General features: G+C 40.4%; 1 protein-coding gene across 1 annotated transcript in view; it reads right to left on the bottom strand.

The window, feature by feature from the left end:
- Morc1 (MORC family CW-type zinc finger 1) overlaps positions 1-15,868 on the bottom strand; it is a 154,529-nt gene that overhangs the window by 59,621 nt on the left and 79,040 nt on the right. Inside the window, exons 15-16 of the mRNA XM_085685555.2 lie at positions 3,893-4,021; positions 1,919-2,021 (exon numbers count right to left, since the gene is read on the bottom strand). Of these exons, the coding sequence (XP_085541681.2) occupies positions 1,919-2,021; positions 3,893-4,021 (232 nt within the window). The remainder of the gene's footprint in view (positions 1-1,918; positions 2,022-3,892; positions 4,022-15,868) is intronic.

The raw sequence follows: 15,868 nt of genomic DNA, 5'->3' as shown, positions 1-15,868 counted from the left end.
TTCAATACAAATGAATGCATATCATGAATAAGATGGGAGTGTGCTTGTAGCTATTTCTCAGCGACTTGACAAAAATGTCCTTTCCCTCTGTGATCAAACTGGAAAACAAACAAGACTTCAGTAGCCTCAATAGCACTAGCTCCGGTTTACCTTGTCGCGACTGCGGGAATTAAATACGACCATGTGTAAGATGGTTGAATCATTAAATGTATGTAGGTAAACTGGGTTCCCTGGAATGTATAGGATGTTTTGTGTCTGACACTTGGTTTCAGGTTCACCGTGAAGTGGGAATCCTTAGCATGTCACTCAAGCCTTCTGAGTATCTGGGATTTCTCTTCTTAGAAATGGGATGAGTTCCCAGGGCCTTTGTAAAAATAAAATGGTTAATGTACAAATCCTATGGAAGAGAATGGTGTTTCTGTTTCAGGTTCTATTGTTTACACAGACCCTTGTTCATGCAAATGCCACCCATTGGCATTGACTTTGGGGGCAACGAGGAAGCAGCTTCGGACTTCCAGCCGTGTTCTCTGTAAATACAGACAGTAGCTTGTCTCATCTCAAGACTCAGCTCGTGCACTCACAGAGCATGCCTCATGCATAACCATTTCACTTTGTTTAGAGAAATTTATTTGATATGCGTCTGTCTAAACTTAACAGGGCATATATCTCTGGGCAGATGTCAAGCCCCATTCTTCAGGAAGGCAGGCCCACTCACCAAAGCTGAATCAGAGGACTCAGTGAGACCACATGACAGATCCCTAGTCTCCACTAGGAGTCATCCTATCTACACCACTGATCTTGAGGTCCCCATGCAGGAAGGGCCTGCCTCAATTAGGTGCTTTTACATCTTGCTAAGCCTCCTGCTGCTGTTTTATGCATATTTTATTATAATCTTTTCAGTGGAAATGAAATACAGATGGTCAATATTGTGTCAGCGTGTTTAAAAGTTCAGGGGCTTCGGGAAACTATAAATAGAAGCACTTTCTGGAGTTTAGATTTTCAAGGTCCATCAGGTTTCTGTCAAAACAACTACATTTGTTTTACCTCCCCCTTGCAAGTGGTGTTATCTGGATGAGTAGCAGGGACAAAATTAACGTAGTCCGGAAGACGATTCTGCAATGCTCTGTGAGGCATCACTAGTACTAAGGGAAGAGGGCAAGAGCATGAGAGTTCAGGGTCGCCGGGAAACCGGAAGTAGAGAAAGCTGCGAAGGACAGCTTCCCAAGCCTCTGGGCTTTGTTTTCAGAGCTGGATAAAAATGCTTCAACAAGAATTATGACCCTAGTGTCACTATTACCAATAGCAGTCCGCTTACCCATCGGCCCTAAAGAGTTAGAGACGTTTGTACAGAAAGCAATGCTGGGGCGAGGGTGCCTCTGTTAAAAAGGAAGATTAACTCTTTTTCCCTAGGGAAAGACTATTAGTCTAAACGGGCTTGTAAGAACATTGACAGCCATCAATATTTAATCAGACCCCTTTCCGATTTAGTCTCAAATTCTTCCTCCGGCGGAGAAAGTGATAAAATCAATATATGACTTAAATAGATAAAAAGAACACATGGTCTAAGAGTGTAGTGCCCCTAGATGTACCCTCTCAAGAACACTTTGGTAGAATCAGGTTGTGTGCCCTGTGAACGAAAGAGAAGGCAGAGTCAGGAGGCCAAGGCTTCCTGCCAGGGAAGGGTGGAGCTGCATATACCCCAGGACCTGAACTTTGTTACAGCAGATCTCCTTTAAAAGACAGAAAAATACACTAAGAAAACAATATTCTCATAGGTAGCAAGGAGCTAAAGAAGGTATTGAAGAGAAACCAGTTTCTAAGCCAAAATCTTGCTACAACTAACATGTGCAAGGCTTGTAAGGTACACCTTGGAAATTCTACAGTGATAAGGTATTATTAAAAAGCTCATCCATGCTACCTGTTTTCCAGGTTGTTGGGATTATTAGCACAAATCCACATGTCAGGGAATTCTTCGTGGTAATTAGAAGGAGAAGGCAGGACTCTCCATTTGAGACAAAGATCTGACCATCAAGAGAAAAACATGAAAGAAGTGAATGCATCATTAAAAAATAAATAAATAAAACATAAGTTGGTTCCGAGATGCCCAAAGTAGTAACCCATTCACCACACGCCCCATGCCTGCTGGCAGGGCTATGCGAGAAGCTTGTCAAGAAATGCGCAGACACCATCACTGCTGCCGCTCCCTCCAAGTAAGATGCTGTTCCTTCGAAGCAAAGGAAACTTGCTAGATCTCATTCTCCTTTCCCCTAAGAATTCCAGTGACCTGACTCTTATAGTTTCCAGCCTGATCCATTCTGCTCTACTTTCTATGACCAACCACGCTAAGAAGGAGAGTGAAGATCTGTAAGTCATTCACACGCTATCCTCTTCCGTCCATATGCCCCCCTTATTTCACAACCCACTCTGATTTCTTTGTGTGTTTCCCCTTACAATCCCTCCTTTCTTTAAGGTCCAAGGCACACTGCTGTCTTTAGGTTAAAGCCAAGTTTAACCCTGCATTCCCTCTTGACACAGAGGTAAACAATTTGTGCACCCCTGAGATAGAAGCACTTTGCAGAGTCAATGAGCACCTGAACCACCTCCTACAGCCTGTGGATCTTGGGAGATTGACTTAATTTCTGTTTCAGTACAAACATCTGTAAAAATAAGATTTCTACTAGCATTTATATAAAGAGGAACTGAGGATAAAATGGCTTCCCACTATTAATGATGATGAAAATAAACACAGCGAAACAGTTCCTTGATCACTTAGCAAACTTGACACTTACTAGGTCATATATTCACAACTTTATGACATAACTATATAACCAGTCTCATTTCCCTAAAGAGGAGATTAATTCTCAGAGTGATACAATGACTGCCCCCATCCCATGGAGCCCTTCACCCCTGGAGACTGTATTTTAAGTACTTGGCAGGTATCAAAGATACATTCATTATTGGTGATTAAAATTGTCAGCTGGCAGGCTGTCACATACTGTCATCAGTTACCTCAGTCAGGCTTTCCAAACATGTCCTATATGTTCCTTATATTAAACCGCACTACCACATACTAGTTCAGACATTTCCATCTATCCCTTAGGTCTTCTATTATGAGGAACTCTGTCATCGCAGGTTTGACCTCCCCTCTGTTCTGGTCCTGCACCAAGTCATCAATTCCCCCCGAACCACTCCCAGAAGAAGGCAGGGAGGCGCTCTGTTGGCACTTGTCTGTCTTCCCTGCTGAACTGTTGGGGACAGAGGGCACACTGTCTTTCATTCCAAGCCTTCCATACAGTGGCTTGAAAGCATACCAAGTGCTCCGTGACTCTCAGCTGCTGTCCTTCTACTGGGAATTTTCCAATACTCCACTGCTTATCAAAGTGAAAACTAGGCCTGGAATTCAGGACCTCATAAAGGTATTTACTGAAGAAAATACTTCTAGCTTTCATCAGTGGGTCATCCTCCACTTATTCTGTTATTAGATTACAGAATCCCTGTTAGTCTTAGACAGAGTATGACATAAAAGCAGGAAAGTGGCTGTTTCTTGCTTTCCATCACAAATATTTCAAATAAGGTGCATCTCTGAGATCGACCCTCTTTCCCTGGGCCTTACCTCCACTCAGCCTTGTCATAACGACTATCCCATGCCTCTGTCGTGAAATCTTACCTCCATCCCCCCATCCCATTCTTTTTTTCACTGCAGGTTCAAAGAACTCTGCATCCAACCCTTCCCTAGCCTGATTCGCCCTCTACTGTACTTACTTTAAACTCTTGCCACGACAGAAACTTCCTTAGAAGCAAACACCATGGTTTACCCTCGTGTCTTTTCATCACCATGACTTGAACATTTAGGAAATCACGACTATCTGGCAGCTTGGCATTCAGCACTCACCACACTGTAGGATGAATGGGATCGCCATGGCTTGTCTTCTTCGGCACAGGAGAGACTCTACAGACCTGTCCATGTCTTTGCTGTGTTGGTATTTGAACTCGTCCCAAAACACTGCTAAATTTCTATTACCTGAAGGAAAGAAAACAGACAACATAAAATACTAATGTAGCAAGTCAACACAGTCAAGGTGATTAACTCAAGGGAGTTTAGATGTAAGCACATATACCATATGGCTTCAGCTGTGTAAGAGTCAATACATAAATAAGAGATTGATGTGTTGGTTATCGCCAAATCGGGTCTCTAGAGATTAAAATATGCTTGCTGATTTATCTGCTCTTGCATTTTCAAATCATGGGCAGTAAACAGGCACCATTTTTACAATGAAAATAAAGACAATAGCAGTTATAAAAAGTTACATCTTTATTGTTGCAATAAAGCACAGTGACATTTAAAGTATTATTCTTAAATATTCCCAGGAGGAGCTGTGCTAATTAAACTGTAAAGGCCACTTTTAAAATGATTGCCAGAAGTATTTATCACTCTTATCACACAGCTAGAGTTTTCTTGAACCCTTATAGCATCTCTGGTTCTGTTTTTTTCCTGGACTGTTTTATGTTCCTTCCTAACCCTGAGTTCTATACCCTCCTTGCTTGGAAACAGTTCTCATCTCAGGAGACCATTGGACTTTCATTAAGAAGCTGTGTTCTTATCCTTTGAGCTAGGGACTGTACAGCTGTGAAAACATTACAGCATTATTAGAAGAGCAAAAATCTGGAAATCATATGAACGCCTATGGAGAACTGGTAAACTCCGTTCTCAAACTGTGGTAGAACCCTAAGCACCTTGAAGAGGAGGGAGGAAGAGCTAAATGTAGTGTCTTACCAGGCTCTAAAAACACAACTTAAAAAATGAATACAACACAATACCAGATAATGTTTAATGTTTTTATAACTTATAAAATGTATAATCACATAATATCAAGTTGGACATACTTTTCAGAAAGTATGGAGGAGAAAGTTTTGTTTTTATTTTTCCTCTGTGATTGTTTTTTTATGTTTTTAATTAGATTTTTTTAAAAAAGTACCAATCCAAGTTCCCACTCCCTCTCCTCCTCCTATTCCCATCATACACCCTCCCGTCCCACCCCTATCCAGTCCTCAGAGACGATAAAGCACATTACTTTGTGGAAGGCCCAAGGCCTTCCCTACTATATCTAGGCTGAGCAAGGTATACATCCTAAGAGAATAGGATCCTCAAAAGCCAGTACATGCAGTAGGGATAAATCAGTCTGCCCCAGCCACGCAACTGTCAACAACATTCAGAAAAAACAATACCACTCTTGGGCATATACCCAAAAGATGCTCAATCACACTACAAATCTATGTTCACAGCAGCATTATTTGTAAAATCCAGAACCTAGAAACAATCAAGATGCCCCTCAACTGAAGAATGGATAAAGAAAGTATGGCACATTTACACATTAGAGTACTACTCAGAGGTTAAAAAATAAAAAAAATAAAAGATAATATCTTGAATTTTGCATGAAAATGGATGGAATATGAAAACACTATCCTGAGTGAGGTAACCCAGACCCAAAAATATGAATATGGTATGTACTCGCTCATAAGTGGATACTAGACATAAACAAAGAACATTGAGCCTATAGTTCATGATTCTGGAAAAGCTAAGTAATAAGGTGTACCCAAAGAAAAACATGTATAGATCTACCTGGAAATTGGAAACGGACAAGATTGCCTGAAAAATTGGGAGCATGGGGGCAAGAGAGAAAGAAGGGGAGAAGGGGAAGAGGAGGGGAGAAGGGGAGAGTTGGTGAGAACTTGAGGGAATGGGATAGTTGACATGGAGGAAGGACAGAGATGAGAACAAGGAAAGAGATATCTTGATTGAGGGAGCCATTATAGTGTTAACAAGAAACCTGGCTCTTAAGAAATTCCCAGGAATCCACAAGGACGACCACAGCTAAGACCCTAAGCGATAGAGGAGAGGGGGCCCAATCTTGACTTGCCCTGTAGTCAGACTAATGAATATCTTAAATATCATCATAGAACCTTAATCCAGCAATTGATGGAAACAGAGGCAGAGACCCACATATGAGCACTGGACTGAGCTCCCAAAGTCTAGTTGAAGAGTGGAAGGAATGAGAATATGAGCCAAAGGTCAAGACCTTGATGGGTTCACCCACTGAAACAGTTTACCTGAGCGAATAGGAGCCCACCAACTCCAACCGGACTGAGAAGGAAAGTTTTACTTTTAAAAAAATTAAAGGTTTATTTTTTAAGAGTATGGGTGTTTTCTTTGAACATGTATTTGTGTACTATGTGTACTGGCAGAGGTACCCACAGAGGCAAAAGATGTCAAGACTCCTGTAACTAGAATTACAGGTGAGATGAAATGCTATGTGGGTTGGGGGAATAAACCTGGGTCTTCTGCAAGAGCGCCAAGTGCTCTTAACCATCTCTCTAACAAACAACAAATAAAGTTTGAATGGTAGATACCTTTAGAGAAGAAAAGACGCTATGGGCAAGACAAAGGAAGATACTTTTACTTTTTATTTTTACATGTGCATGCACTATTTTTAAAAGGGTCTTTAATAAAAAAGCAAGAACCATATTTTATTATGTCTTCCCAGGATGAGAACCACTGTCTGACTGTGTGGCTATGTGACTTCTGAAGTACACCCATAGGGAACTCTGTCGCCCATGCTCACATGGCCAAAAGTGTGTAATGAACTATAAACCTCAGAGATACTGGGAACGTGGCCATTCTTCCAGCAACTTTCACATGCAACCATGCAATCACATAGAGTGCAAACAAACAATTATTTATACCTGCTATCCCTGTGAAACCTCTGGCTCTACATGCTTAAATTTAAGACCAGCAGGCCAAAAGGTCAGTCTCCAAAAGAGATGTCTTGATGGGCCAGGCTACTAAAAGGGCCTCACAGACCCTTAGATTCCCATCTTGTCTCCTCATCAAATTTCTCCTTCAGTCTTTCCTCCATATCTTCCTTAGGCATCTGCCTGGTGAACGTTCAAATCAGGCTCAGTTTCTGTCCTTTGTTTGTTATTTGTCCTTAAAAATCCCCATTTAACTGAGGAGGGTTGGGGTGGTGTAAATGAGAATGCTCCCCCCATAGGCTCATATATTTGAATGCTTGGTCACCAGAGAGTGGCGCTATTTGAAAGGATTAGGAGGGAGGGGTGGCCTTGTTGGAGGAGGTGTGTCACTGGGGGTGGAGTTTGAGATTTCAAAAGCTCGAACCAGGCCAAATGACTCTGTCCTCTCTGTTCTCTCTCTCTCTCTCTCTCTCTCTCTCTCTCTCTCTCTCTCTCTCTCTCTCCCTCCCTCCCTCCCTCTCTCTCGTTCTACTGCCTGCAGATCCAGATGCAGATCCGGAACTCTCAGCTGCCTCTCCAGCAGTATGTCTGCTTGTGTGCCCCGATGTTTCCCATCATGCTGATAGTGGACTAGAGCTCTGAAACCATAAGCAAGCCTTCAAGTAAGTGCTTTCTTTTGTAAGAGTTGCCATGGTCATGGTGTCTCTTTATAGCAACAGAACACTGTCCACGACAATGACCTTGAAATTCTGGTCCCATTGTCTGCATCTCTGAGTGCATGCATAAATGAGCTCGGTTTATGTGTTACTGGGGATTAAAGTCAGGGCCATGGGATGTGAGAAAAGCACTCTACCAACTGAGCTGTTTCCCCAGTAGCCCTGTTATTTGGTCTTAGTTCACCTCATTCTCCACTTCTCAAGCTTCCAAAAAATTACTCTCTTGTATTTGAAGTAGCTTGTGAAAGTTTGTTTCTCTGATTTTCATATTAACTATTTTATCTTTGTTATCTTAGGGACATTCCACAGATTTAAAGGACATAGAGTACTGTAGTAGTCTGGATGAAAATGACCTCCGAAGAATCATAGGTAGCAGCATTATTGAAGATGTGGCCTTGTTGGAGGAAGTGCCCACTGGAGACGAAGTATGTCACTGGGGGGTGGGTTTTGTTGCTTCAGAAGCTCAAGTCTGGCCTAGTGGCTTACTGTCTCTTCCTGCTGCCTACAGATCTGGATGTAGAACTCTCAGCTACCTCTCCAGTGCCATGTCTACCTGCTTTCATTCATGCTTGTCACCATGACAATAATGGATTAAACCTCTGAATTGTAGGCCAGTCCCAATTAAATTTTTCCTTCATATCAGTTGTTGGGGTCATGGTGTCTCTTCACAGCAATAGAAACCCTAAGACAAGTGTATTCTGGCTGTGACACATATTGTCTACAGAGATTTGGCCAAGCAGCAAGTTTTCTTATCCATCAAGTGCTTGCTGGGCAGGCAAGATGGCTCAGTAGACAAAGGTGCTTGCTGCCAAGTCTGGCAACATTACTTTGTCCCTAGGATGCACCCAAGAGAGCCACATCCTCTATACACGTGTTCCTAGACATAAGATAAATAAATGCAATAAAAATAATAAAACTACAATTATAAAAAGTAAATGATGACAGTAACTTGCCCTCTAGGATTAATATAAACAAACGTGAGACACATTAAAACAAAGAATGAAGGGATTCTGGGAAGAGAGAGAGGAGGGTGCTCTCAAACCTGTCTTACCATCGAGACAGAAACATCATTGGCAGACTCTTGAGTGTAACTATTTTCCAACATTGGAGCCTATCGGGATTACAAAGTCAGTTCAACTCCTAACTGGTAGTCCCTTCCCAACCTATACACCTTATCCTGTGACAGCAGCTGTGTTTATGTCCCTTGAACAGCGGGTGCACACCTTGAAAACATCCCGCTTTCCCATTATCTCTGCTTAGGATCTGAAGAGGCCAAGGATGAAGTAGGGCCGCTGATGTCCCACATATTCGCTGGTTGCAATGACTTCCAGGAGATCTGAGGAACTACCACCTTTTCTTCAAAACCCTTCTTTGTTCCATATTCTTTCCTTTTGGGAGCTATGTCTGGCAAGCAAGACTTAAAAACAACAATGTGTACAAGACAAACATAAGTGACCAGAAGGTGACGGAAGATCAGAAATGCCTGCAAAGACTTACATTTACACCTCAGGCTGATCCTCCACACAGAGACCTTTCCTATAACAAAACCAACACAAAACATAAGAGCCAGCAAAGGCGAGAACCATGTCCAGACTCACAGCGCCAGCAAATTCCAAAACACAGTTTTCAAGAACATCAGCAGGCATACAAAACAAACAGAAAACTAAGCCAACAGAAGCCATCCACAGAAAACATCTACAAAGACTTTAGAAAAACTTCTAAAGAGGGAGAAAAATCAAGAAAATGATGTAAAACAAAATGAAACCAGAGAAACATAGATCTTAAAAAAAAAAAAAGCCAGAAGGAATTCTGGAGCCAAACTGCTTATTAGCACTGTTCAAACATTCAAGAGAAGATTCTAGCAGGCAGAAGAAGGAGCCAGTGAAGTTGAAGACACAAAAATAAAAATGATAATTCTACGTACCCTAGGAGCAGAAAGGAAAATGACCCAAAGAGAAGAAACAGAGTCTTAGAGACCAGGATAACACACCGAGTGGACCAACGCACAGGCTTGTCAGAGCTCTAGAAGGATGGGCAGCTAGGAAGATGACTCAGCTGGCAAAGCAATGGCTATGCAAGTGTGGGCATCTGAGTGCAGATACTCCATAGTCACTTACACGTGACAGAGCATGCCTATGGTCAACACTGAGGAGGAGGAGACAAGATCGCTGAGTCACAATGGCTGGACAGCCTAGCCCGATCAGCGAGCACCAGGGTCAATGAAAGACGCTGCAACAAAGACTAAAGGGAAGAGTGATGATGAAGAGAGTGGGTGTCACCCTCAGGCCTCTGACTGCATACTCACAAACATGGCACACACCCGTTCACTCATACTACAGAGAGAGTGAGCTCCAGAAAAAGGAAAAACATAAACAAAGATCATATAAGTAAATAATGACTGAATTTCCCCATATGTGATTAAAGGCATGAATAAAAATATCACACCCTAGAACCTTAAGAACCTCTAGGCAGAACAAACTGAAACATATAACAACACTCATTACTATCAAGGCGTTTAAAGACAAAGATAGGAGTATAAGCAACGCTGAGCGGTAGAGGCTGTTGGCTGTAGTATATGTGCATATATGTGTGTACATACATATATGTGTGTATGTGTATATACGAATGTAGACGGTAAATAGATTTGTTTTCATGCAATATAGTCTGATTATAGTTTTCCCTCCCTCAACTCCTCCCAGTTCCTTCCCACCTTCCCACACACCTAACCCCATGTCCTTTATTTTTCTCTTTAGAAACCAAACATACAAACAAAATAAATAAACAAACCAGAATTTTAAAAAAAGAAAAAACAAAAGACACATACACATAGAAGTAAAGCTGCTATATATTCAAAGTAAAATGCTGTAACTTTGGTGCATTAAATATGATGTACACAAAGAAAATGGCTAAAGAATATATGTAACAGAAATTAGGAAAGGAATGTCAGGAACAGTAGTGCATGCCTATAATCCCAGAACCCTGAAGGTGGAGGCACATTACAAGTCTGAGGCCAGCCTGGGCTGCATAATGAGACCTCATCTGGAAAAAAATTAATGAGAAAGGAATATAAATGTGTCATTACAATTATCAGGCAGACACAATGGAAGAAAGTAAAACAAGAGACAAGGAACAAATACAAAGTTGTAAGGCATCCAGAAGACAATTAGCACAATGACCAAAGCCCTTCTTTATTAGAAATTAGTTTCGTGTAAACAGAATGTAGGCTCCATTCAAAAGACACACATTAGAACGAATTAAAAATATGATTTCCATAAGTGCTGTCTAGATGCAAATTAGCTGCAAATGAGACAATGGAGAAAGATATCTCCTTTGATACAGAGATGGAAAATGGTTACAAAGAAAAGTACAAAAAAAGGACATTTCTTGCAAAAAAAAAAACAAAATAGAAGCATGGCTCTGCAAACATTAAACAAAACAGAGTTAAAAGCAAACAGGTCACAAAAGACAATGAAGAACCTTATATATTAATAAAAGACTCAAAAGAGCAGGGCGATCAAACCGTCACAGACAGATGCACCTGACAATAAGCTGAAGCCAAACAGGAAGAAACTGGCAAAGTTCTAAGGAAAACACTTTCACAAGAGACAAGTACTTTACTCTTAACACAGTTTTGTGCTATTTATGATCCAGACAGAAATAAGTATATAGAAGTTTATTCATTTCATCTGGGTTTTCCAATTCGTTGGTGTATAGTTCATAACAGTCTAATGGGGCTTTGTGTTTTTTATAGCACTGGCTTTAGCATTTCATTCTTTCTTTATTTTCTTGGGGCCTTCTTTTTTCTTGCTCTAAATAAACACTTGCCTGTATATTATTTATTAAAAACCACTTTTAAAGGGCGGGGAGAAAATGAATAAACAAAGCCAGAAATATATACTATAATGAATTAATCAGATCTTAAAACGAAGTTCCAAGAGCTCTAAGAAGGTAAAGCAGTAGGCAGCCATGTTCGTGCCACTGTTCTGTACCAGCAGCAAGAACCAGTGGCCGTGATCACTTTGCTGGCGCCAGTGCAACAAACTGAGCTAGAAATGCCAGACAAGAGAAATCGCAAGGGAGGGACTGAAAGCATCTCAAAAAGAGACAGTGGTGAGTTTGTCCTCCTGTCTACGTGTGTGAGTTTAGAATAAGGCCATATGGCATAGATGGCAACAACCTAGAAGGCTAAAGAAGCCTGCAGGGGTAGCCAGCCACCTCACTGCACCTTGCAGAGGAATTTCCAGCCTCTAACGCTGCTGGGAAACAACTTTCCGCTATCGCCCCCTACAGGACGTTTTTATGGCAGTCAGAGCTAATGACTGTGCCATCCCTGTAACCCCAGACATGCAGCAGCCCCCGGTTTCCTCATCCGTGAAAAATTTCAGGTAGTACGGTTATTCTTCTCTGCTTTCTCTTTTGCCTTGGCAATCAGTGGTCTCACATGCATCACAGGAATATGGTTTAAATAATATAGCTTAGAGCCAGGTGTGAGTCCTCACACCTATAATTCTAGCACTCTGCCTGCTGAGGCAGGAGGATTTCTATTTGTTCAAAGATAGCCTAAACCACATAGTGAATTTCAGGTGAGCCTAAATTAAAATGTGTGACCTTGTCTCAAAACAAACAAACAAACAAACTAGCCCATAAATAATGAAAAATAAGTAAATAAATAAATACTAACAGAGCAGGGATAAAGTTTTGTGGAACAGCACTTGCTAGCATAAAAAGGTCTGATTTTAGTATCTGCTGCGGCTTTAGCTAGATGAACTGAAAAGAGATTCAACTCACTAACACAGTGAATGAAGAAATGGATATTACTACAAATTCTACAGAAAAGAAAGGATACTACTATGAACAATGACATAGTAGTGAACTGGAAATGTACATGCAATGACCAAATCCCCCAAAAGGCAACACCTACCAAGAAGAAACCAGGAGGAAAGAGAATGTGTTGAACAGATTGATGATGAGTAAAGAATTTGAATCTGTAGTGAAAAGCATGCCCTGGGGCGGGTGCTTGCATGCCCTGGGGCGGGTGCTTGCATACCCTCGAGCAGGTGCTTGCCTCTAGGTTTCTTTTCCTGGTGCTGTGGTAAAATACTCAACAAAAGCAACTGTAGGGAAAGAGGGTTTGTTTCAGCCTAGAATTGAAGGTCAATAGGGCAGAGACAGCAAGGCAGCAGGGGCTTGAAATACCCAGTCCCATCACCTACACAGTGAAGATTCTAGAGCAGGGAATGCATGCCTCCATGCAACATTCTGTGTCTCCCTGGGGAGTCTAGGTTTCCAAGCCCAGAGACTGGCCCCATGCACAATAAACAGAGGTCTTCCACATCAATTAAAGTCATGAAGGTAACACCCCACAGGCATGACCAAAGGCACATCTCCCAGCTGTTTCTAGGTTCTCTCAAGCTGAAAATAGACATTGACATCAGATTTATTCAAAGAAAATCTAACATGAAATCTTCTCAAACTTTGTTAAAGAAAAAACAAAAAAAATCATGAAGAGGCATAAACACTCCTTTGTAACTCATTCTATGAAGAAGGCATTACATTGATACCAATTCTGTATCTACAAAGTTCTACAAAAAAAGAAAATTACAAGTCAACATTCCCCTGACATAGATGCAAAAATTCTCAATAACATACCAGCAAACTGAATTCAACTGTGTATTAAAAAGAATATATATCACAGGCAAGCAGCATTTATTCCTAATTCAGTGTGCAATGTGAAGGTACCACAGTAAAATAAGGAGGGGCATATGAACTGCACAATAATTTCAAATTATGTTGCAATCTGTAAAAGATCCAGCAAAAAACAAAACACTCAAATAACTAGGTGGTCATTACCTCAGTGTAGTAGTAACATATGAAAAATCCACCACTAACATCATAATAATGTCAAAAACCCTGTAAGTTTTCTTCACGATCAGGAATATAGCAAAGGTTCTGGCTCCTACATTTCTATTAGATCAAATACTGGGTGTTCTAGCTAGAATCATGAGGCAAGAGAAAGAATAAAGGTATTCAAATGGAAAGAGCAAAGTAAAATTATCTCTACATCTGATATAAACTTAATATCTAGAATATAGTACACATCCTGAAAACCTGTTAGAACAAGTAAACAAACTGAACAAAGTATAATACAAGAAAAAAATCACTGTCCACAAATTGATTAAAATTTTATAAACAAAAAGCAATCCAAAAAGAAGACTAATAAACTATTTAATTTATAATAAACAGCACCAAAAAGAGTAAAATATTTAGGAACTAACGGTGAAATATGGAAACCTTTTAAACGAAAGCTATCAAACATCTATAAAGAATATGAATAAGATATAAGTAGAGAGACACATAGTATTTACATAGTGTGAGATTTATAATTAATTCCAATATTCTTCCAAGATCTATACATTATTTAACCCAGTCCCTATAGAAATGTCAATGTCTTCTTTTCCTAAATAGAAAAATTCACCTAGTCAGAATAATCCCGAAAGAGAATAAAGTTGGAGAAATCATGCTCTCTAACATCAAGCCTTTCTAACATGGAGTAATCTAAACTCTAAATAGTACAGCATGAACATGAGCATAGACATATAAGACAACCACATCCAAACACTCACATAGATGACCAAATTATTTCTGGCAAAAGTGCAAGATTGTTCAACAGGAAGAAAACAATCTTTTGAATAAATTGTGCTAAGTAAACTGAAATCTACATGTAATAGAATGACCCTGGGCTCTGAACATCACACAGAAAAATGAACTCAAAATGAACTTACTGTCTAAGTGTAAGATGTAAAATGAAGATGCACTAAGCTGAAACTGCAAGAGAAACTACACAGCATCAGATTTGGCTTCAATATCTTAGACATAACACAAAGGTATTGACAACAAAATAAAAAGTAGACAAAATGGACTTTGTGAAAATGGTTTCTCAGAAACACTTTCAGCAAGGTCAAAGAGCAGTCAGCAGAACACAAGAAAATGTTTGTGAACCATGTATCAGACAGCAGACTAAAATCTCTATTATAGAGAAAACTCAAACCCAAAAATTCAACAGAAACCTAACACAGCTCAAAAAGACAAAGGAGCAGGGCGTGGTGGCTTACTTCTGTGATGTCGACACCTAGGATACTGAAGCTAGAGGGTCAATGTGAATTCCAGGCTAGCCTGGGCTCCATGGTTTCAAGACAATGCTGGCTACTCAGTGAGAGCTGTTCTCAAATAGTAAATGGGAGAGGTGCACTAAGATATTTCAAAGAAAGCATATGAATGGCCAATGAACACATTAAAGGAATACAATGTCTTGGTCATCACGGGAATGTCAATCAAAATCATGAGATAATGCCTAAGACTCCACCCCACCCATTAGGGAGGCAACCTAGCAAAACAAATCCAAAAAACAACAAATGTTAGAGAAGATGTGGAAAAATTGGAACCCTATGCACTGTAGGCAGAATAGAAAGTGGTAGACAGCACAAGACACATGGGAAAAATACATGATGTCTTCTTTAAAACCCAATACGATTATCAAATGACCCAGAGATTGTACTTTTGGACATATAGGGAAATGAAGGCCCAATCCATCATGCTGAGATATATCTCACATCTGCTAGAATAAATATCACTAAGAAAGTGAATGACAGCCAGTGTATGCTTCTAAATTCAGGAAGCAGAGACAGGTAGATCAGAGTGAGGTGAAAGCCAGCCTAGTCTACACACTAAGTTCCACTCAGTAATGGCTACACCGTGAGAATTTGTCTTTTTTTCAAGTGAAAGATAACAAATATTTATGCGACAGTGTAGAAAGAAGGAAACTTCGTGCATTGTTGGTGGGAAGTGCATGCTTGCATAGCCAGTACAGAAAATAAAAGGTGGCTCAAAAAATTAGAAAGAGAACTACAACAGGATTCTAAATCTCAATTCAGTGTGTGTGTGTGTGTGTGTGTGTGTGTGTGTGTGTGTGTGTGTGTGTATGTGTGTGTATGAAATAAATTCAGTATGCTGAGTAGCCATTTCCATTCCCACATTCATTACATCATTATTTCCCAAACAGGTATGCCATGGAATCAACCTAACTATCCACTGACAAACAAGTAATTTCAAATACATAGTAAATATAGACATTTCATACCGATAAAAAGAAGTCAATCATGGATTTGCAACAGCATCAATGCACATGGAGAGCATTAAGTTAAGACAAATAAGCCAGGCACAGAAATACAAACATCATATGGTCTCACTCACATACAGATCTACAAGACTTGAGTTCATGGGAACAAAGGGTAGAAGAATGGTTGTCAGAGGCTTGGGGTGAAGTTGGGAAGATGCTGGTCAAAGGGCACAAGACTTCGGTCATGAGGAATACGTTCAGGAGGTCCACTGCACACCATGTTGGC

The sequence above is a fragment of the Myodes glareolus genome, chromosome 2 (assembly GCF_982192425.1).
Source record: "Myodes glareolus chromosome 2, mMyoGla1.1, whole genome shotgun sequence".
Classification (NCBI taxonomy): Eukaryota; Metazoa; Chordata; class Mammalia; order Rodentia; family Cricetidae; genus Myodes; species Myodes glareolus.
The sequence above is the reverse complement of the archived record's forward strand: the minus strand, read 5'-3'. Positions and strand labels throughout refer to the sequence as shown.